This window comes from Falco rusticolus, chromosome 1 (assembly GCF_015220075.1).
Source record: "Falco rusticolus isolate bFalRus1 chromosome 1, bFalRus1.pri, whole genome shotgun sequence".
In the NCBI taxonomy this organism is placed as follows: domain Eukaryota; kingdom Metazoa; phylum Chordata; class Aves; order Falconiformes; family Falconidae; genus Falco; species Falco rusticolus.
In genome coordinates, this window is record NC_051187.1 from 8,200,170 (window position 1) to 8,220,529 (window position 20,360).

Below are 20,360 nucleotides of genomic sequence, written 5' to 3' on the forward strand. Positions count from 1 at the left end.
CTGCCCATAACTCCAACCAGCGCATCCCGATTCCCTGCAGAGGGAAACAGCCCGGCCGATTCCGCACGGCCAAGCCCTCGCCAAAACCTGGGCTCCTGCAGGGACCAGCCAAGGCTGGGAGGGGAGGGACAAACCAGTGCCGGTGCCAGTGACACCCGGTGCTGGTGGTCCCTGAGCAAGGCACCTGGCTGCCTCCCAGTGCCAGCACAGCTCCTTGCCAGCAGTGCAGGGCTCAGCACCATCGCAGCGCTCTATCCTGTTTCCAAAGGGAAACTTGGACCGAATCACTCATTTGCCATCTCATCCCACTGACCCTTCCCGGCTGCCCCCCCCGTACCCCAAACGCCTTGTCCCACCCTGCCACGCTGCTGCTGCGGCTGCTCCCGGCACAGGGCCATTGGCCCCCGAGCGCTCCCTGCGCAGACTCAGCCCACGCATCAGCTTTGTTCCTTTTAATTTAAAATAAGAGGTTTATCCACAAGAGAAAGAGGAAAAAAAAGGAGGGGGGGTGGTGGTGGTGGAAGGCAGGTTTGGCCACGGGCTGTGCCCACCCCAACTGAATGCCGACGTGTTTGCATTGCCCTGACGCAGTGTTGCGGACAGGAGGCTTGGGGACATGACCAGGAGACGCAGCACCGGCAGTGACAAGCTAATGGGGGACAGGCAGGGACAGCCACACACTTTCACATCCCCATGTAGTGTTGCTAGTCCAGACATGCAAAGAAAACCCTGAAACACAGTGTGCCCACCCTCCACATCATCACGGGGACGTTGCTACCTGAAGGTGGGGGTGAGATGGGCGCTGGGAGGTGGTGGGGGACACAGGGGCCACCTCTGTCCCCCCATCTCCTGTGGATGGCTCCATCTCCAGCACTGGCAAAACTCCTGGGGTCCCACTGGCCGGATCCCCTCGTTTCAGGACCCCCTTCCTCCGTCTCCCTCACTCCACCTCCTTGGACTGCTTTGCTCGTTGCTTGCGGAGCTTAACGAAGGCTTGAGCCTCTTTGTCCCCCTTCCTGGACTCCAGCAGCTGGAGGATCTCATCTCCTGCCAGAGAGGAGGGGAGAGGTGGTGGGAGATGCTCACCGCAGCCCCCTCCCCACACCGCAGGGCCGGCGGGGGCTCTGCAGGGCTCAGCCTGGCCACGGCACCACGTACCGGTGGGTTTGGGGTGGGTCAGGGGGAGGCGGGTCTGGGGCACCCGTCCCGCATCAGCCTGGTCCTCATCGGTGTCGAGACCGGGCAGGTGGCACAGGGGGAAGAAGGCTTCGCCCTCCAGGTCATTGGTCCCCAGCGTGTCATAGTCGAAGACGGTCAGCAGCAGGCAGGCCCCCTCCTGCCGGCACTTCTCAGGGGGGATCAAGCTGCAGGGGGAGGGGTGCAGGGGCCCATCACATCCCACTCCCTTGGTCCCAACATTCAACCTTCCCTCCAGGGACCAAACAGGCTTCCCTGGGGTGATGCTCTGTGCAATGACCCCAACCCCATCAAAGCACAAGGCCCTGGCACAGCCCCACACCAGCCTGCAGGACCCAGTTTGGGGTGCCCCCACCCCAGCCCCTGCCCCCAGTGGGGTCCAGGGGGTGAAATCGCAGGGCAGGACCCAGTTCCTGGAGCAGCAGCCCCCTAGCAGGGGTTGAAGTGTGGGGTGCTGCAGGAATTTGGGGGGTGGAGGGGGGTGTCAGCCCTTACGTACAAGTCAAAGGCTTCATCGAAGAGGGGGTGCAGCTCGTTCCTCTTGCACTGGGTGGTCCGGGCCACCACCTCAGGGAACTCGTGACGGGGCTCCAGGGTGAGCTGGACGAAGGGGTCACTCGAGCCTGGTGGGGTGCAGACATCAGCACATTTAAAATTAAAAGTTGGCACGGCCAACTGAGCCCAGCCAGGGCAGCTGGGGAGGTCAGGGCACCCCCACCCCACCCCCACCCCAGCCCACGCTCCCACGAGGGCTCGGGAATCACCCCAACCCCGCCTACAGTCCATCGGCCACGGGTGGCTGCAGGAGGAGTGACCTCTCCTGGAGACCTCCCCAAACAACAGCCAACCCCCGAGGCTGTCCCTTCCCATTCCGCTGTATTTTTTTTGTCCCAGAGATGGTTTGCACGATGGAAAAAAACCCCGCCTGCCCTGGCTGCTGGCTTGTGCCGCCCAGGGAAGGCAGTGGGATGCGGGCACAGCGTCCCACCTGCCACATCCCATTGGACCACCCCAGACCAGTGCAACAACCCCCCTTCTCCCCCAAATCGACCTCCTTGTGTTCAAAAGCAAATCAAGACAAAGTCCCGTTACCCCGAGCACTGCCAGCATTTCTCCTACCCAGGGGCATATCAGGGGCTGAGGACAGGGGGTCCTGGGGCGCTGGGGGTCCCCAGCCCACCCACACCCACCGTTGGAGTCCAGTGGGATGAGGTTGACAGCGTTGAGCACTTCCACGCGGAGTTTCTGCTCTGAAGGCCGGTACAGCGCTTTGATCGTCACGGCCCCGTACTTCTCCGAGCTGGTGTCCAGCTGAGCAGCGGGGCACAGGAATGAGGGTGCTGCCATTCAGCACGCTCATGGAGGGGATGCCCACGTCCCATTGCTGAGTGGGCATTTTGGGGTACAGGGCAGGGGGTGATGGGCATCCTCTGGGATGTAATTGAACCCCCTCCTGCCCACCGCTGGGGAAAAATCAACCCCAAAACCCCCAGGACTGGGAGGGTGGTGGGGAAATCCTACATTTCCACAGGCAGGCTGTGCTGGGCAGCCTCATGTGTGCAAGGGTGGGACGTGGGAAGGGGCTGGGGGCACCATCCTGATTTCTACCTGCTGCTGGATCCTGTTGCTGAAGTATTTCTGGATGAGTTTGCGGCTGGTGGAGGAGCAGAGGGCCAGGTGGGTCTCCAGTGACTGCGGGGAGGATGAGAGGTGACGGTCAAGCACGCAGACAGGAGCTGCAGCCAGGGGATGCCCTCCCTGGAGAGCACCCAAAGGAAACCCTTGGGGACCCCCCTGTCCCCAGCACCCCATACCAGGAAGGCTGGAGTGTGGAGGGTCTCCAGCGGCAGCCCGCAGCCCTCGGCGTGGAAGCACAGCTCCAGGCTCTGGGGAGAAGGATGCTGTCAGCTGGCAACCAGACACCCATCCTGCCGGGACCCCCGGTGCCCCCGCCCCGTACCTTCAGGGCACAGTGCAGCTTCTTGTAGCGCTGGGCCGAGGGGACTGGCTGCCCCGCGGCTGCCGAGAGCACGGCCAAGGTGTGATGCCAGAGGAGGGTGAGGAGGCTGCAGGGGTGAGGGAGGAAGGCTGTGAGTGAGGGTCTGTGCGGGGGGTTGGTCCTCAGCTGAGGGGCTTTGCTGAGCAGCCAGCCCCAAGGTGGGATGTCCCCCTGGGGCTGGGGGAACACTCCCGCCGAGGGGTGCGAACGCTGCCGGCCTCTGCCGTGGTGCATCCCCAGTGCCCTGGTCACCTTTTGAAGTTCTCCTGGACCAGATGCTCGTTGAGATACTGCAGCTCCGACTCCAGGAACTTCATGAGCGGGATGATGGACTGCAGCGAGAGGAGAGGGGCATTGGGGAGGGCATGGGGGGCCGTATCCAGCAGGGTAAGGCAGGGAGAGGGGCAGAGCATGGCAGGCTGGAGCCAGCAGAGCAGGGGAGAGCCCAGGGGTCTCCCTCCCACAGTGAGTAGGTGGGCAGGCGGTGCCCGGTTTGGTCCTGCTGCCAACACAGGCGTCAGACAAAGCACACGGAGGTCTGGGCCCCAGGCATGAGGCAGGGAAAGGTGGGGAAGGGTGATGGGGGCTTCCAAGTAGGCAAGGTCTGTTCACAGCCGCCCAAAAAGATGACCCAGGAGAGGCAGGGCCAGGTACTTACGTCCTCAGGTACCCGGCTGTCACTGGAAGACGAGAGCTCCTGGATGTGTCTGGCGATGCCCTTTTCCAGCTGCCGGGGGGAAATGCACGCAGGTGCTGGGGGTTTGCCCTCTGCAGCAGCCTCCCCATGCCCAGGTCCACCTTGTCTCCATCCCAGGAGCACTATGGGCTCCAGGACCCCTGGGGCGAACCCCCCACACACACACTTTGGGCCAGGTGAGGGCTAAGGGAGTTCAGTGGCAGGTGGTCACCTTGGTGGCCAGGGCTTGCACCACGTCGCGGACCTCATGGTCCAGGCAGGAGACCGTGCTGTCAAGCTGGTTGTGCAACGTGTGCTGGATCTGCTGCTGGTCGATGACGGCCCCCGTGCGCTGCTCCAGCTGGGCCCAGTCCAGCTGCAATGGCAGCTTCAGGATCAGCAGTCGCAGCTGCTTGATGTTGTTCACCACGATGCAGAGCTGGAGGAGGTGGGTCTCCTTCAGGGTGTCCCACACCCCGTGGTGCATCCCCCGCCAGCTCCATCTACAGTCCCATCTCCATCCCCGTCCCCATGCCCATCCTCACTCCTATCCTTATCCTCATCCCAGACCCCAACCCCATCCCGCTCCCCCTGCTCACACCATTTCCCTCCTGATTTCCCAGCATTATGGTTACTGGGGGCCAAGTGGTGCCCGTGAAACCCAGCAGAGCAGCTCACAGCTCGTCTCCCTCTCTGCCCAGAAACCGTGGCCAAATCCTGCCCCTCCCTAAGCAGCAGATGCTGCCCCAACACCAACCCTGTTGGCTGCTTCACCCTCGTTCTGCTCGCTCAGCGACAGAGCCCGCTCCTTGATGAGCCGGCAGTACATCAGGGCGATTTTGCACATGTCCTGCAGGATAGAGAAGAAGGCAACGGGACTGAGCTGGGCAGCACAGGGACCACCACGGGGCCAGGAGACCCCGCCACATCACCGTGGGACACCAGCCCCATTCATGGAGGCACAGCTCCAAGAAGAGAGAAAATTCCAGCTGCTGCTGAGCGTGGCATCTGCCGGCAGGGCCCGGTGTACAAACCTCCACGAGCTTCACCATGATCATGAAGGCTTCCTCGGGGTCTGGCCAGCTGAGCTGCTGCCAGGTCTTCACGATCTGGGCGTAGCAGGTGGACAGGTCAACGGTGGAGGTGCTGTGCTTGTTGTGCTCCCCAAAGGGCGTCAGCTGAGGGGGCAGGGAAAGTAAACGCAACTTAGCTTGTCTGGGACTCTCTGGCCCACCATCAGTCCCAATAGCATGTCCCAGTATCACGTCCCAGTGTCATCACCCAGTCACTTTGGAGAATGGAGATGAGGATGGATGGAGCAGCCTGAGCATGCTGCCTTGGGCTGTCCTCCACCACACCCCAACCCAGCGCTATCGGACCACACTGAGGAGCGGGGCGAGGAGCCCGTGGCCCCTTGGCTGCCTTCCCTCCCCTCTTGCTGAAGGCCAGAAGCGGAAGGGATGCTCACAGCGTGGCCCAGGTGCAGGCTCATCAGCTTGCTCGGGCTGCCAGAGGGCAGCAAGGGAAAGGGGAACAGGGGCTTGGGGTGGGGCTGGTTCAGGAGATCGTGTCCTTTGTTACGCATTTGGGAGAGGAACCAGCTGCTCCTGGGCTGCAAGAGGCATCTGCATGGTGGTCTCTGTGCTCTGAGCCAGACACAGCAGCAAGGTGTGGAGGGAGCTGGAGCGTCCCCAAAGGACGGAGGGAGATGTTCCCCTGCCCTGGTTACCTGGTCCATCTGGACGGCTCTCTGTGCCCTCTCCAGCGCGATGGTGTAGGCCTTCTGCAGCCACTGGGGCACAGCTTCCTTGAACCACTGGTGGAAGTTGCTCAGAGCCAGAGGTCCATCCCTGTGGATGGAGGCACCAGCTTCTCCAACCGCACAGCAACAGCAGGGGCCATCACCCCTCACTCTTATGTAAAAGAAACTGTCCCAAGGTGGAGGCACGACACAGCAACGTGCTAAGGAGAAGCCTCCACTTGTCTCGAAGTTGAGGTTTCCATCAACCTCACTCAGAGACAAGCCTGACACCCTTCTGGTGGTGCTTGCATGGACCCCAGACACCAACAGCCTGGTCTGCCTTGTGTGTTATTAGTGATGTAAGTGAATTGGAGGGACTTGGAGTGCATCTCAACTAACTACTGGTTCCCTCGCTTCGGCATCTCCCCTCTGTCTGGGCTGGATACCTCTTTGGGAGGAAGTCCTTCATCCGATAGAGCTCCTGCAGGTTCATGTAGAGCTGGAAAAGGCTCTCAGCCGTGGGCTTGGACATGCTGCTGTCGACCTCATGCAGCTGCTCCTGGACGTGCTCCGCGACCTGGCAGTGAGGAAGGGAAGGGGGGAGAGCTGTTAGCGAGGGTCCGGCCAGGAGGGCTTGCTCTGCTAAGGGCTCTGTGGGGCCACGGCGTGCGGGTCAGCTCGAGGGACTCTTCCTTTTGGGTGGTATTTCAGGAGATTCACTGGGTCAAGCAAGCAGATGATGGGCACGCAAAGAAAGATGGAGAGTTTCCCTGGCTTGTGCTCTTTCCGAGCTTGCAACAACCAGTTGTCACCTGAAGGGTGGACAAAAGCCTCAGCCTGGCTTTAGATCTTAGTCCCACAAGTGCAGAGTAGCCCAGGTTGCTCACCAGGTTCTCCAGCTCTAGGTAGGCGATGGAGAAGAGATTCAACTTCAAGGTGCTGCAAGAGAGAAACAGAGTCAGGAACCTGCCAGCCCCAGTCCAGCAAACCCAGCCCAGCCAACGTCCCAGGCCATGCCCTTGCCATGGGGACAAGGACAGTGCAGGTCTAAGGGGCAGAGACAGGACCACAGACGCTGTCTGTGGAGCCCAAGAGCCAAGGAATGAGGCGTCAAAGTGCCCCGTTGCTCTTGACCCCAGGGAAGGTGGATGAGGGGGATCAAGCTCCAAAACCTACTTGATGAAGAATTTATTCCAGATTTTCTGGCACTGCTGGAGATCTGCTACCACCTCCACGAGGAGTCTGGACAAAGCTTTGCCGTTCTCCTCCATGCTCTGCAAAGGGAGGAACAGCTTGTTTTGCATGCTCGGTGACCTTGAGATGACCTAGGCTCCATTCTGATTGGATTTATTTCTATGATTTATTCTCGTGGGGTAGCAATCTATCATCAGATCCACATGACGAGCACCAAGAAGTTGTCAGTAATGTCTGCTGTCACCCTGTGTTTGCATGGCTGGGCTGGAAACCACCACCTGCTCTCCTGAGCATCGCACCAAGGCCTTAAGCTTCCATGCACCTCGGCATTGCAGGTAACGTGGCTCATGGTATTTTTAAGCTGGAAGCCCAAATGCTTTGACTGTATCAGAAAACTGGAGAAGCCCCATCTCAGTCTTGTCTTCCCACTCCCTCAGGCCTCCCACCCCAAGTCCAGCAAATTGCTTCTTATGTCAGAGAGACAGAGATGGGACCTGACCTTCACCATGGGCTTGAGGTGCTGCTTCTTCATGTGAAACCACTCCGTCGTGCCTGACTGCAAGAGAAGGGTCCTGGTGGGACGGCAGGGAAGCAGGAGGAGCAAAGCCACCTCTGTCACCCGCTTTGCTCTCCCTGTGGCCAGGACCCAGCTCCATGTGGTGGGAACCACAGACTGGGACCACCAAGTTGAAAAGGGGCAGGTATTTCCCCTGCCATGGTGGCCTTTGCTGGGCATTGGGCAGGGGATGGATGGGACCCGCAGGGTCCCACCTGCCAAGGGCTGGGGAGGGTGAGACCCCTGGTCCCGCTACCTTCAGTGCCACGGAAACCATCTGAGGGAGGTCAGGGCTGAGCGTGCACAGCTCGTGGAAAGCTTTCATTTTGCACATCTGGACCAGGACCCTGCAAAGCGAGAACCTCAAGTGAAACCCAGCACCAGCCCATCAGAAACAACTGCCTCTCCCCACAGAGACCCTGCCCAAACAGACCTTCCCCTCCCAACGGCATCCCCCGTGGGGAGCCCAGGATGAGGGACAGGGCAGGACAAGTGTCACAGCAGCCGAGAAAGGGGAAGAAAGGGCTCCCGTGGGTTTTTGCTCAAGCTTACAGGCTTGTCCATCGTGGTGACCAAGCCATATGACCCCATGCACAGCTGGCACAGGTGCTCGACTCACCGAAGCAGGGACTGGAGCCTCTCGGTGGACCTTGGGACAGAGAGGGGGAAAATGATGCGGTACCTCCGGACAAGGGAGACCCCATAAGTCAGCAAGGAATGGAAGGACTCGGCCAGCTCTGCTTTCTGGGGAGAAGGTAGAAAACACATGCTGTCCTCCTCAGTGGCAAACAGAGATGCTGGCAGGACCACAGCATCGCAGCGGAGGGAGCTGGGTGGCTCCCATTCCTTTCCAGCCTGCTCCAGGGATGGGAAACCCCCCTGACGCCTTGGGTAACTTCTCCCTGGAGGGGCTGAACTGAGCTTTCTGCTCAAACCTCACAGATAAGCATGAAAAATTCAGTCTCAGCAGGCTGCTGGGATGCTCTGGGAAAACAGGCAGGGAAAAGTAGGAATTGGGTCATATTCAGGCTTTGCAGGGGGTTGTGGTTGACTTCATGGCAGCAATGGAGCAGGGGGATGTTAGTGGCAAGGGCTTCTCTGTGGAGAAGGGGAACGAGCCACCAGGGCAAAGTGTCCCCCTGACCCAGGGTTGCCCTGGTCCCTGTGGCTGGTTCTCCCCAGAGATGCCCTCCAGCTGCCCCAGCACCCCTGTACCCCACAAATTCCTGCCTTTGCTGGAACACAGGGAGGGAAATGGCCCCAGGATCTGGGAGGAGAAGCTCGGGGTTGGGTGCACGGGACATGTTTCCCTGATCCCTGATGCCCCCCATGTGGTGCCCGACCCCCCCACCTGCTCTGGCCTCAGGCGCTCCTGCGCCCACTGGTACTCGATGCTGGTGATCTGGTGGAGCAGGCAGTTGCTGTTGAACTCCAGGCTCTGGTAGAGCTTGCTGTACGCCAGCCACTGCCTGGGGGGGGAGGGAGAGGCTGGGCTGAGCCCCCAGGGGCTGGGGGGCACCCAGGGGCCAGCATGGGGCTCCCTCACCCACGGCTGCTGCTGGGCTTGCAGAGGCAGGACCCAGGTCTCTGCAGGGAGCGCTACCAGCCACGCTGAGCTCCTGGGGGAGACCAGCTTGTCGGGGCCCTTGACCCCCCCGGTGCTGCATCACGGCTCCCTGGGTGGGGGGTACTCACGCCATGACCTGGTGGAAGTCGGAGAGATCCTTCTGCGTGGCGTGCAGGTACAGCACGGTGCTGGCGTGCCTGCTCAGCTCCCCGTCCCAGGCAATGCTGCCGGCCTGTGAGGATGCAAAAGGAGGGTGAGGTGTCCTGGAGCAAGCTGGGCTGAGCAAGGAGGGGAATGGGCACTGGGATGGGGTGTGTTTGCAGGACCACGGGAGGAACGGGCATCCCATAAGGATGCCAGGCACTATCATGACCCTCCTCCCCATCACACTGCAGCAGCGCGTCAGGCGTGATGGGCTCCGAGGGAAGCCCTCACCCCAGCCCAGCTGCCGGAGGGGTACCTGGTGCTGAAGGATCTCATAGGACACCAGCTGCTGCAGGAGGTGGCGATGGACAGTGTAGCTCGGCTGTGTCCGGCTGCTTGTGGTGGCCCTCTGAAAAGAGACAGGGCATAGGAGCAACAACCGTAACCTGCCTGGCCATGCAGGGACACAGTCAGAGAGTGGGGACACAGGAACCCAAAGAGCATGGGGCCAGAGAGCCCCGTCTGAAGCTGAGCCAAGGGACGCAGATGCACCAGGAGCAAGGCCCCCATGCTGTCACGGAGCTGGGGGGGGGGGGCGGGTCAAGCTGTTTTCCAGCACGTGCAAACCCTGGTGCTGGCACCTCTGGTCCTAGGGCAGGGATCTGTGACCCATCCTGCCAAGGCAATGGAAAGGGCTCCCCTTCCCCATCCCCTCCTACCTTCTTGTGAGTCAGCAGGAACTGCAGGTGACACTGTCCCCGGTTGGGGTACGTCTCTGTCCGTGGTTCCAGCTGGTACCACTGGTCGTCCCAGCAGTGCAGGTCCTGCATGTGCAGAGACGAGGGTGAAGCCCCAGGCAGCCTTCCTCGGGGAAGGATCCTGCACAGGGACCAGGTCCTACTGCGTTAATGGGGCAGGAAGATGCTGGCTACTCTAGTACTGGATTAAAAATAAAAGTTGTATAATCACTGATCAAGTGTGCTGGAGTGGCTGGGGCACCTGACACTGAACTGAGGGAGCTGACACCAACTTGGAGCTCTGAGCCGGGATCCTGGGTGTTCAGGGCTGGCATGGGGCTGGGATCCTGCCCTGATCCCGTGGGGTTTTACTGGTGCCTGGGGAGCCACTTGGAGGAGAGGATGCACCGTGGTGCTCACCTTCAGGCGAAGGACCACGTTCCCCAGGAAATCATCCTGCCCTTTGTCTTTGCGAGCATCTTTAAAGATCCTGAAAGGCACGGGTGAGGGAGAGGGTGAAAAGTTTTCTGCAGCCATGACCCAGCCGTGGACAGGGTGAAAGGTGATGCAGACCTGCCACCCTTCCTCCCTCCTTCCAAAGGCAATTTTTAAAATCCAGCAGGCAAATAAGGAAGACATTAGGGCCACGCCAGCACCAACCTTTTGAGCCCGTGGAGGTCCGTCAGCTCTCCCAGCTTGTGCCGCACCGACTCCACCGTGTCCGAGTCCCTGCGAGCGTGGGCAGCAAAACCCACCAGGGCAGAGGAGGAAATTCAGGTGATTGCAAAATAGTTCAGGGAATTGCAATGATGGTGGAGAAGGGAAGTCGCTGGAGATGGGGGAAATGTGTTGGGATGAGACCACCCCCAAAACCAGCTGACGAGACAAAATCTGCAAGCATGTGGGTTCTTTCCATAAATAAAATCAGGGCTCAGGATCAGCCCTGCCTGGGCAAAGGCAGCCTGGGCGCTCTTTGCGTATGCTGGTCACATCCTGCACTGTGCACTGCTCCGGCAGAAAGTAACGGGGAAAGGGGTCCCCGCATGGTTTCTGGGGGTTTTTAAAGGGTGCAGGTTGAAGGACCACCCCAGGGAGGCAGGACCCCACTCAGGGTGGGGGTTGGGGTTGCTGGCCATGGGGTGCTGCCACTCACCACATGTCCAGGTGGAAGCTGGCTGTCTCTATGTCTTCAAACTCCCTGCAAGACACCAGCAGGATGCCATTACTCGAGTAGCATCCGAGGGACCGGCAGCATGCAGGCGGAACAGCTGGGGATTACAGGCAGGCAGCTCCTCCCTGGGGGAGACCCCAAACCACCCTGCACAGCCTGCAGAAGCGGTGGGAGAGCCCCAAGGGTTTTGTTTTTCCCCTCCCTGGACCTGCTGCATGAGTCAGACCAGAAGCCTGGCAAACCCCAGTGGGCACCGACCCAGCAGAGCCCCAGCTCCCGGCTGGGACAAGTGGTCAACTCCCCCATCCACCCCCAAGAGCCCTGGGCACCCCCCCTCCAGCCCCCCGGTGAGCAAAGGCAAGGGGCAGCAATTACAGGATAAACGTCTCATCCCACACTGGGCTGAGGGTCTGGCTTATGACTTGGGTGCGATGGATCTGGTCTTCGGGGATGAGGTCTTTGACCACAGCCTTCATCCGCCTCTTGTGCTCGGGGTGGGCCGGCTCCTGGCTCTTGGTGTCAATGCCCAGCAGGCAGTACGGGTCGCTGAACCCTGCGAGGGGGGAGGCGTGCAAGTCCCCATGGAGGGCAGCAGCTGTCCCTCTTCTGACGGGACACCCACCCGCCTCCACTTACCGCTGACGTCTTTGCCCAAAATCCCCTTGGCTTCCTTCACAGTTGCTTTCAGGCAGAAAATCGGGCTCTAGAAGAAGGAAAATAACAGTGATTAATGTAGGGGGTCACCAACCCTGCGAGGGAAGATGGGGCTCGAGCAGGGTCACATCAGCTGCCGCTCAGGCCAGCAAATAGCTCCTGGGCAACTCCCCACACACACAACCCAGGGCACCCCATACCCCCCAGCCCAAACACGGGGCCAGGGGATATGCAGCCCCCCCAGCACCACCCCGATATGGAAGCTTCCCCTAAGCCTCAGCATAGCGGGGGGACACCGTCTCACTGCGCACCTCCAGCTCCTTGACCTGCTGCATGATGACGCTGTGCTCCTCGGTGTCCATGCCGAAAGCCTGCGTAGATACCGGGGTCGGTAACGGATGCTGCCCTGTTAGTGTGGCTGGAGAGCATCCAGGGGCTTCCCTTCATTCCCTGGGAGCCAGCTGCAGCTCGAGGGGAGGGGAGCAGAACAAAGAGCCCAGCAGAAAAGGCTAGGGACCAGCTGAAAGCTCTCGGGGGAGAGCCTTCTTCCCACCATCCCGAGCCCAAATGAAGTATTTCTCCCTAAAGCTACTATTTCCCATCCTCACGCTGTCCCAGCCCTCCAGCTGGATGCTGCTGCTGCTGCATCTTTTGAAGGTGCTTGTTAAAAACTCCCTCCAAGTGCCCCCCACCATACTCTTCAGCTGGGGGGATGGACAGGTCAGGGGACAGGTTTGGGGGACCTCACCAGGGAAGTGGGGACCCACCTTTTGCACGTAGGCGTAGAGCTCCTGGGAATCTGCAACATGGTGGTGCTCAGGCTTGCCCAGGCGGTGCAGGATGGTGTAGAGGACCTCCTCGTAGAGCAGGGCCAGCTGCAGGGGGGAGCACCGACACCTTGCACGGGGCCAGGCCAGCGGGGACTTGCTCCACGCATCCCCCAGAATGAGCGGGGTGTCCCCCCTGCCTCCAGCTCCTGGGGCTCCCAGACGGTCCCTGCTGCCCCCCTCTCAGCATCCACCCCTGCCCAGCCACACCGGGTGTCCCTGGGGAGCATCTTCAGGAGATGAGCCACGTCCCCAAAGCCCAGCAGTGCTGCCACCCCCACCAGTGCCACCAAGTGACACCGTGGCAGGGCCATGCTCCTACCTCTCTCTTGGAGAACCGGTGGGACAGATCCATCTAGAGAAAGAAGGAGAGAGGTTTCCTGTCAGGTCTCTTGGCAGAGGAGGTTTTTAAGATGAAAACACGGCCAGGCAGGGCAAGGCAGCTGGGACGTGCATTGGGGTGCAATATCCCAAAGGATGCTGTGGCACCCCGCAGATGCCCTGAGGTCAAGGGACCGCTTCCTCCATCACCCACCGGGGGGGCAGCATGGGGTGCTTCACCCCCAAGCCCCATTAATTGAGGAGGGGACAGCGAGGATGGCAACAGCAATTTGGGGTGACCCATAGGAGGCTTTAAAAGCCACCCACCTGCCTCTTGCCCCACAGAGCTGCTCGCTGGCCTGGCCAGGCCCAGCAGGACTAGGCTGGAGGGCAAACCAGCACAGGGAGAGGGCAGATGGCCAAAGCACAGCGAGGAGCTGCAGGCTGGGCAAGGCAGCTATGGGTAAGAAGATGACAAAAAGCCACTGGGATTTGTGACATGAGTCCTCTTGCCAGGAAGAAAAACGAGCACTGTTGCAATGGTGCATTGCTTGCTGTTGAGCTGAATGTCCATTTCCCACTTGAAGGATGACCAGCAATAGCATTTACTTTCCAAAAAACAGTGCCACACGATGAGGTGCAGCTGGGCTCCAGTTGCGCTCAGCCCCGGGGCTGGCTGGGGGTCCTGCTGCCCACACAGCCCCCGTCATCCCCCGCCTCAAATGTCACCTCCCACACATGGGTCTGGCCAGGAGATCAAACCACCTCTGCCAAAAATACCCTTTTCCCTGGCAAACCCCTGCTCCCAGCCCATCGTCACCCTGACGCCGAGGCTGAGCCCCTCATGCCTCCGCTTCTCTAACCGTGGGCTGGATTCAGCCACTGCCACGCTGAGCAACTCATTCCTGTCACAGCGCCTGGCCAGGTGACAGTGACTTTGCCACCGCCATGAGCTGTGATGCAGCCAGAGGAGAGGGGGACCAGTGCCCCTGTGCCATCCGTTATGGCTCCCAGTGCTGGTGCCTCTGGGAGTACAAAGGGGCGACGCCAAAAAATATAATGGAAATTTTTTGAAATGAGTTTGACCCTTCATGGCCCCAGCACCCTACTCAGCCAGGGCTGGCGGGGATGGCTGGATGGATAAATCCTACCTGTGGGTCAGCCCAGGCCCCAAAATGACCTTAGGATCCCCCTAATAATAACAATAATAATAATAATAATAATAATAAAACACCAACCTGAAGCTGGAACATTAACATTTGCTTATGCAAATCTAGGGCTGGCATAATCCCCCGGCCATCTGGACTACATTCAACTCTTCCACCCGTGGTGAGTTTAACCCTCGAGCTGCTTCTCCCCCACCTGCCTCCACATCCCTCCTTTTAACCGCTGGCTGGTGCCGGGGGCTGCGGTGGGTCAGCAACCCCCGTGAAAGGGCGACCTGTTGTAGCCAGATGGGCCACTGCCTGCCCCTGCGCAGGAGCCATCCACCCTCTGCTGCTCCCAGCACCATCCTGCCTGCATCAGCGCACAGCGGGCACGGCACGGTCCAAATCCTGCAGCATCCCTGTGGGCAGTGCTGCCCCATAGCAGGGTTGCAAGCGTGGAGGGGAGAGAAAAAGGACTTTACTTCCCTGCTGCCGTTACTTATCAGCAAGGCGCAAACATCTGCTCCTCGGCCAGCAGTGGAGTAGCATGGGAGGGCAGCCGGAGGGATGGCTGTTGATCTGGGCAGTGCCCTGTTGCTCCCTTCTGCCATCGAGGACGGCTGCTGAGGGATCTGCTTTATGCTCGCCCATATGTGCACGGGACTGGTTAAGCCAAAGCCGAGCTGAGCCACCAGGATGTGTTTACTGCTGTTAATCCCCACGCCAAGAGCCCAGCTCAAATCCAGGGGCGCTGCTTGAATCCAGGTCTGGATAGAGCCACCAGCATCCCCCCCACCCCATTAGCAGGGGCAGCGTCACTGGTGCGGGGTGCCAGCTTGGCTGCGGAGACAGCGGCATTTAGGAAGGAGGTCAAGACCTTCTCGGGGGGGACACCACCAAGACAGACCATCCCGGGAGTCCAGCATAGGGGATCGTGCCCGTCTGCTCCCAGCAGCACTGGGCAGAGCTGCAGGTCCCATCTCCACGGGGGCAGACAAAGCGACACCCACAGGGACACTGTCTGTCCAGCCACCGCAGAGGAAGTCGGTTGGGTTAGGCTGGCTGAGAACAGGGCTTTGGCAGATCTGATGGCAGCAGGGAGCTCGAAGGGGCTGGGAGGCACTGGGAAGCTGTGGGCGAGCCAAGAGGGGGACCCTGGGAGCCAGCCCAGAGCTGCAGCCACTGGGTGCATGTTTGCAGGGGTACGGTACCCCCATATCCCCACTCCTTGCTCACCCTTGCCAAGCATCCCAGCCAGCACATGGACTCGTTCCCTTTACTCAGTCCCCTTCCTCAGCCTCAGCACCCGGCTCTGCACCCCGGGGACCCCCGGGCACGGCCACCCCAACTTCCTTCCTGGGGCCATCACACCCCAAACACGCTCCCCAGCCCCAAACATCGCCCCCAACCCCTGCGCATCCGAGGCCACCTACCTTGGAGCTCTCCTCCCCGGGGAGGGTCCCCACGGGGGTCTCACCAGCAGCATCCATCTCAGGGGGAGGCTCAGCACAGGGCAGGGGAGCGCCTGCAGCTCTGGCTGCTGCTGCCGCTTCTCCCCCTCACTCGCATGCTCGAAGGAAACCACAGACCTTATCTCACCGTGGCCATTTTAAGAAGCGGAAACACGCACAGGCCTCCTTCCCGAGCAGCACGGGGATGCCCGCACCCCAGCCCTGCTTCCCAGCACCCCATCCCACGCGGGCAATCCCTCAGCAACGGGGACTTGGTGGTATAGAAGGGATGGGGGCAAAAGAAAGGTGTCCCACCCAGTCCCTGCTATTATTTATGAGCAAGGAATTGGGAGCAGGTGGACAGAAGTCATTCCGAGAAGGCAAAGCCCAGCAGGGAAAGGGGATGGTGGGGAGCACGGGTGGGGGCAACATGGAGGATCTGGGCTGCAGCGCATATTTGGGATCTGCCACGCACTGTGAGCACAGACGGGGACCCTGCAGAAAGCAGAGTCACCCTCAGCCTCAGGGATGGAGGGGATTTGAAACCCAGTGCAAAAGCTGCAGGATGGGAAATTCCTGGGGCACCTGGGCGTGTTGGACAAAGCTGAGCTGAGAACCGAGGCGGTCAGTGCACATGGCACTGGGAAGGGGCGCAGGGCCCCCTTCCCGGAACGGGCTATCCAGGCAGGAATGGTTACTGAGGCAAAAAGCATCAGGAAATGGAGCTGAAAACTTGTGATTTACTGTCAGCTTTCATTCTTGTAAACACTTAATCTGATTGCAACTTGCAAGGCAGTTGCCTATCACAGGCTGGCAGCAGCACCCACCCCTCGAAGATCCCTATCGAAACGCCTGCGCTGGTGGCAAGCGGTGGGGGGGGGGGGGGGGGGGAGGCGTGGGTGGGCATCAGGAAGAGCTGCAGGAGACGGCCAAGGGAAGAGCCGGTTTGCTCCTGGACGTCGAACCTACGTGGGTGCACAGCTCAGAGCAGCCTCGGGCTCCGGGGGCCGTGGGGCTGCAGAAGCGTTGGCTGCTCAGTGGGCAGAGCCACAGCCCGGGGAAGGAGCCCAGCCTGGGTCCAGGACCTTGCGTGTCACTGCTGGGGGTGCTGAGCAGCCACAGGCTCTGTGAAACAGGGCTGTGACCACGGCTGACCCTGCACTCTCCCTCGAGGGGAGTTTTTTTCTTTCCAGCCTTCCTGTTTCTGGCCCCCAGACACCCCTGGAAGCCATAAACAAGATGCTTCAGATGCAATGCAGGGGCCAGAGGCTCCACGTCGCGTGCAGCGGTGCTGTGCAGCCTGTCAGGGATTTCCGCTTAATCCAAACAGAAAACCATGACCATGGAACACGCATGGGAAAGTTTGTCCTCTTACCTACCGTATGAGGCGTTATGAGGAGACAACTCCAATAGCACGGCGGTACCGTGCAGCACGCTGGCTGGAACCAGGGCTGCAAATTGCTGCAGGAGGATGCTGGCAGCGGCATCCCTGTGGGAGGACAGGGGGGAGGCAGGCAGCCAGTCCTTTCCATCCTTGCAATCATCTAGTTCCTTAATTAAGGCAAGTTGCACTGTTTTAGCTATTTTAGGAGAGACACAACTTCCCTTTGCCCTGAAACCCTGTGAGAGCAGGTTACGTTGGCAAAAGTGGTTCCCTGAAGTTGGGGGACTCCAAGATGGAAAAAAGGCTGTGGGTGTTGGCAGCAGATCCACATGGGGGTCAGGTTTTCCTTATCCAGGTCTGCCAGCACGGGACCGGGACCACAAGGCACTGCACAGCAGATGCACAGTGAGTTGCCAGGGGCAGGGGAATGCCAAGCTAATCTATGGAGTAAAAATCCAGAGATACAGTGAGATGCTGAAAAGCTGAAATCCATCCCTGCTCTCACAGCGATCATTCAGCCTCATCCCCTGAGGTCTGAAAAAAGCTGCTGGTTACACTTCTGCTCTCCCCCATGCCAGGAGGCTCTTTTGTAACTGCCCCAGGCACTGGCACAGAAAGCCCAAGGAACTGGGATCCGCATCACTCCCTCGGTGCTCCCCAGTTTGATGCTGGAGCTGCCTCCTCGCCCTGTGCCCGGCGAGGGTGCCCATCCCCTTGGCTGGCAGAGATGCTCAGAGGTGCTCGCGCAGCCCTGCCAGCCTCAGCCTTGACTTTAACCAGCTTCACCTTGGGCAAACAGTTTAAAAGCATCTCCTCCCTCGCTGATGGAGGGGCCGTGGCAGAGGAGCTGTTTTCTATTCTGCATCCCTCTCCCTTGACACACACAAATGCTGTTTATTGATCTGGGACATCAGCACTATGCTCCACTGCAAAACGTTGTCAGCGGGATGTAGAGATGTAAAGTGCACAATGGCATTTGAAAATGATTGCTGTCATCTTTGCTTTTAGCTTTGATTGCAAAAGCAAAATCTGGCCTAGCAAAGAGCAACCACAGAGATAAAGGCAGGACACAGACGCAGCATCCCCGAGCTGCTCACACCTTCTGCTGCTTCTTGCCACAAAAAATAATAGGGGTCAAAGCAACGTCTCTTACCTCAACCAGCACAGAGAGAACAACTGATAAGAATTTAGTTAATCCTCAGATTCATCTCCCTTCTCCTTGCAATGCTGAAGAAATAAAACCCACTGCAATCATAAATATTGCTAAACATCAGGCAATCATTCTCCAAGCCAAGAGCTGGTGGCTGTGCTGGGTTTTTGCAGGTTTTAGAGAGGAAAAGTTCAGCTTCAGTGAGGAAGGTCTGTTAAAAAGGACTTTCCCCACCAGTTCCCCAACTGGTCACTGCATTGCCGGCTGGAAACGCTCAGGCACAGCCTGGCGGGGTGGGCAGCACACGTCTCCCGTCAGAGGCAAGCACGGTTCTTACAGCAGGTCTCTGTGCAGGGCTCGCGTGGGTCTGAGCCCCTGTGTGTGCCAAGGGAGAGTTTATTGGTGACCACGTTTCAAAAGCAGCAAATATCCTGTTTTCCCCCCGGGTTTTACCAGCAGCCACCTGCCCCACAAAATACTGGTGACAGAAATCACTGAGCGCACGTATCCCATCGTATTTGCACCTCAAATTACTCCCTGTCCAGGAAACAATAAGAAAAGCCCCAAAAGCAGCTCCAGAAGCAGCACAGTTGGCTGCTTAGCAGAGACAATCCAAACAAACTCCACGCCCCAAAGATGCAGATAAGTAGCAAAACATCCCAAACACCCAAGTCCGGAGCTGTGATAGGATTTTGTTTTCTAAACGGAGCAGGACAGCGTTCCCCAAAACAGCCCTCCCTCCCCACAACATCAGTCTGCCTCCCCAAACAGCTAGCCAGGGCGGGTGTATCACATATATGCACAATATAGAGTGAACCCTTCCACTCCTTTTAAAAACAACTCATCCTAAAGGAAAACCTCTTTTCCTTACAGGCTAGAGAGCTACACTCTTGTGAGGTTAGTCGGCCCCCAGTCTAAATAAAGTCCACAGTTCACTCCTGCATGGAGCTGTAGGTGCTGCTGAGAAAACAGATCTCCAAAGAACAAGCATTATCGCCCTCTTTAAAGGGTATCGTCTTCCCTTTAAAGCCAAACCTGGTACAAAAGGGCCCTCTGCAAGCATTAATAGCAGTTTATTTCCCTACCTCTTGGCTTGATAATCCTGGAGCCGCAGCCTGCCCTCACCCTTAACTCAACCTCTTGGCTGGAAACAGGCAAATATCAAAAAAATTGATTTCATCATGTCCCTCCCTCACTTCTCCTTTTAAACACGAGGTCCAATGACACTGCAAAACCAGGCTGTCCCTGCCAGAGTTTGGCAAGGCGTACAGTAAAAGCACAAGGCAGAGGAGAGGAAGGTGGTTTCAAAATGAGAACGGTGATGTTCCTGCTCCCCCTCCTTGGGGCCACCTGGCTGGGGCATCCCCTTGGGGACCTCCGGGTACTGTGTGCTCTGGGACCAGCCATTTCATACCCAGGAGGGATGTCAGTCATTTCCCCTCCTTGTCTGCTAGGGCGCCTTCCAGTTATTTCTGCCTTGACCCCACATCTTTTCTCCCACAGGCTCTCCCGAGCACTTGGGGTGCACCTCACAAAAAATGATGGTACCTGGGAAGAAGTGGGGGAGCACACAGAACCCCCACCCCATTTGGATCATCTTAGAAGGACATCACGGCAATCCCCCGTCCTTCTGGGAAGAGCAAAGGGGACCTGAGCCACCCACGCGAGGCAGGGCAGTTGGGAAAGCTGTTCCCCACAGCAGCCCCGGGCAGGAGCACGGGTTTGGCACGAGACCTGCAGCTCCACGGCTGGGGTGTGCAAGGGTGACTCTGGCCAAGCTGCCCGCGAGGCCATCAGCACCCCAGTCACCCTGGAGGGGCTTCACTGGCCAGTCCCAGCCCCTCCGGAGGAAACGCCGCTGCGATGCCAGGCTTTGCTGGCTGCTGCTTGGAGGTGCTCCAGCTCCCCAGGGGGCTGGCTGCATCCAAGGGGGAAAGCACAGTGTGTCCTGCCCACCCTGATCCCACTTCCCCGAGGTCCCCCCAGGGATCCAGAGCACAGGGCTGACCTGCCCGGACACCATCCCAGCTCAAACACTAGGTCTGGCTCCCTGCACCGCAGCACACGGCAGGGGGAGAGCCCAGCCCCCCCCAGCAGCAGCCTGCCTTGTCCTTCAGGAGGTCACAAACTTCACGTACAGCTCTGGATGTCATTCATTTGGCTTGCAACATCCCATGACAGCTTTAAAATGCTTTCTCCATCACTACCATGTGCTACGTGTATGCAGCAAATATTTCTTCCCCCTCCCCCTCCCAGTGAGATTAATTCAGTGTCAGCCACTGGATTTATCATCCCCTCCCCGTGGGGCCAGGGCAGCGGCTGCTCTCGCTGCAGGCACAGGAAAGGGGGGACACAGATTTCAAGGCCATTTCACTGCCTGGTTTGGGGTGCTGAGTGCAGAGCAGCAGGAGCTACAGCATGTACATGAGCTGAGGAGGCACCG

At 59.2% G+C, this 20,360-nt stretch overlaps 1 protein-coding gene across 3 annotated transcripts; it reads right to left on the reverse strand.

Annotated features, from left to right (window-relative positions):
- Window positions 1-440: 440 nt before the first annotated feature.
- UNC13D (unc-13 homolog D) lies at window positions 441-19,069 on the reverse strand. 3 transcript variants are annotated; one of them, XM_037408543.1, is made up of 32 exons: window positions 14,151-14,451; window positions 12,786-12,818; window positions 12,404-12,511; window positions 11,948-12,007; window positions 11,619-11,685; window positions 11,358-11,535; window positions 10,965-11,009; window positions 10,472-10,540; window positions 10,232-10,301; window positions 9,794-9,898; window positions 9,391-9,483; window positions 9,059-9,162; window positions 8,715-8,832; window positions 7,983-8,107; window positions 7,620-7,710; window positions 7,307-7,363; window positions 6,790-6,887; window positions 6,501-6,552; window positions 6,060-6,190; window positions 5,602-5,722; window positions 4,907-5,050; window positions 4,630-4,722; window positions 4,105-4,311; window positions 3,855-3,923; window positions 3,449-3,528; window positions 3,158-3,263; window positions 3,012-3,083; window positions 2,806-2,889; window positions 2,388-2,508; window positions 1,697-1,820; window positions 1,159-1,364; window positions 441-1,047 (listed from the first exon to the last, which is right to left on the reverse strand). In XM_037408543.1, the coding sequence occupies exons 1-32, from the start codon at window positions 14,370-14,372 to the stop codon at window positions 941-943; spliced, it is 3,360 nt and encodes a 1,119-aa protein (XP_037264440.1). In that variant the 5' UTR covers window positions 14,373-14,451; the 3' UTR covers window positions 441-940. The 3 variants fall into 3 exon arrangements, with proteins under 3 accessions (XP_037264440.1, XP_037264448.1, XP_037264454.1); XM_037408551.1 differs by lacking the exon at window positions 14,151-14,451 and adding an exon at window positions 15,366-15,540 and having other exon boundaries at window positions 442-1,047; XM_037408557.1 differs by lacking the exon at window positions 14,151-14,451 and adding an exon at window positions 19,003-19,069 and having other exon boundaries at window positions 443-1,047.
- Between the last annotated feature and the right edge of the window lie 1,291 nt (window positions 19,070-20,360).

Bases quoted from the DNA above. Each gene is read 5' to 3' on its own strand.
- UNC13D (XM_037408543.1), bottom strand. From the start codon at position 14,372: ATGGGGCAGCACTGCCCACAGGGATGCTGCAGGATTTGGACCGTGCCG. The intron at 3,084-3,157 runs GTACGGGGCGGG...CCTTCTCCCCAG, and splicing joins AGCTGCACTGTGCCCTGAAG to AGCCTGGAGCTGTGCTTCCA. The intron at 2,890-3,011 runs GTATGGGGTGCT...TCCTCCCCGCAG, and splicing joins TCCACACTCCAGCCTTCCTG to TCACTGGAGACCCACCTGGC.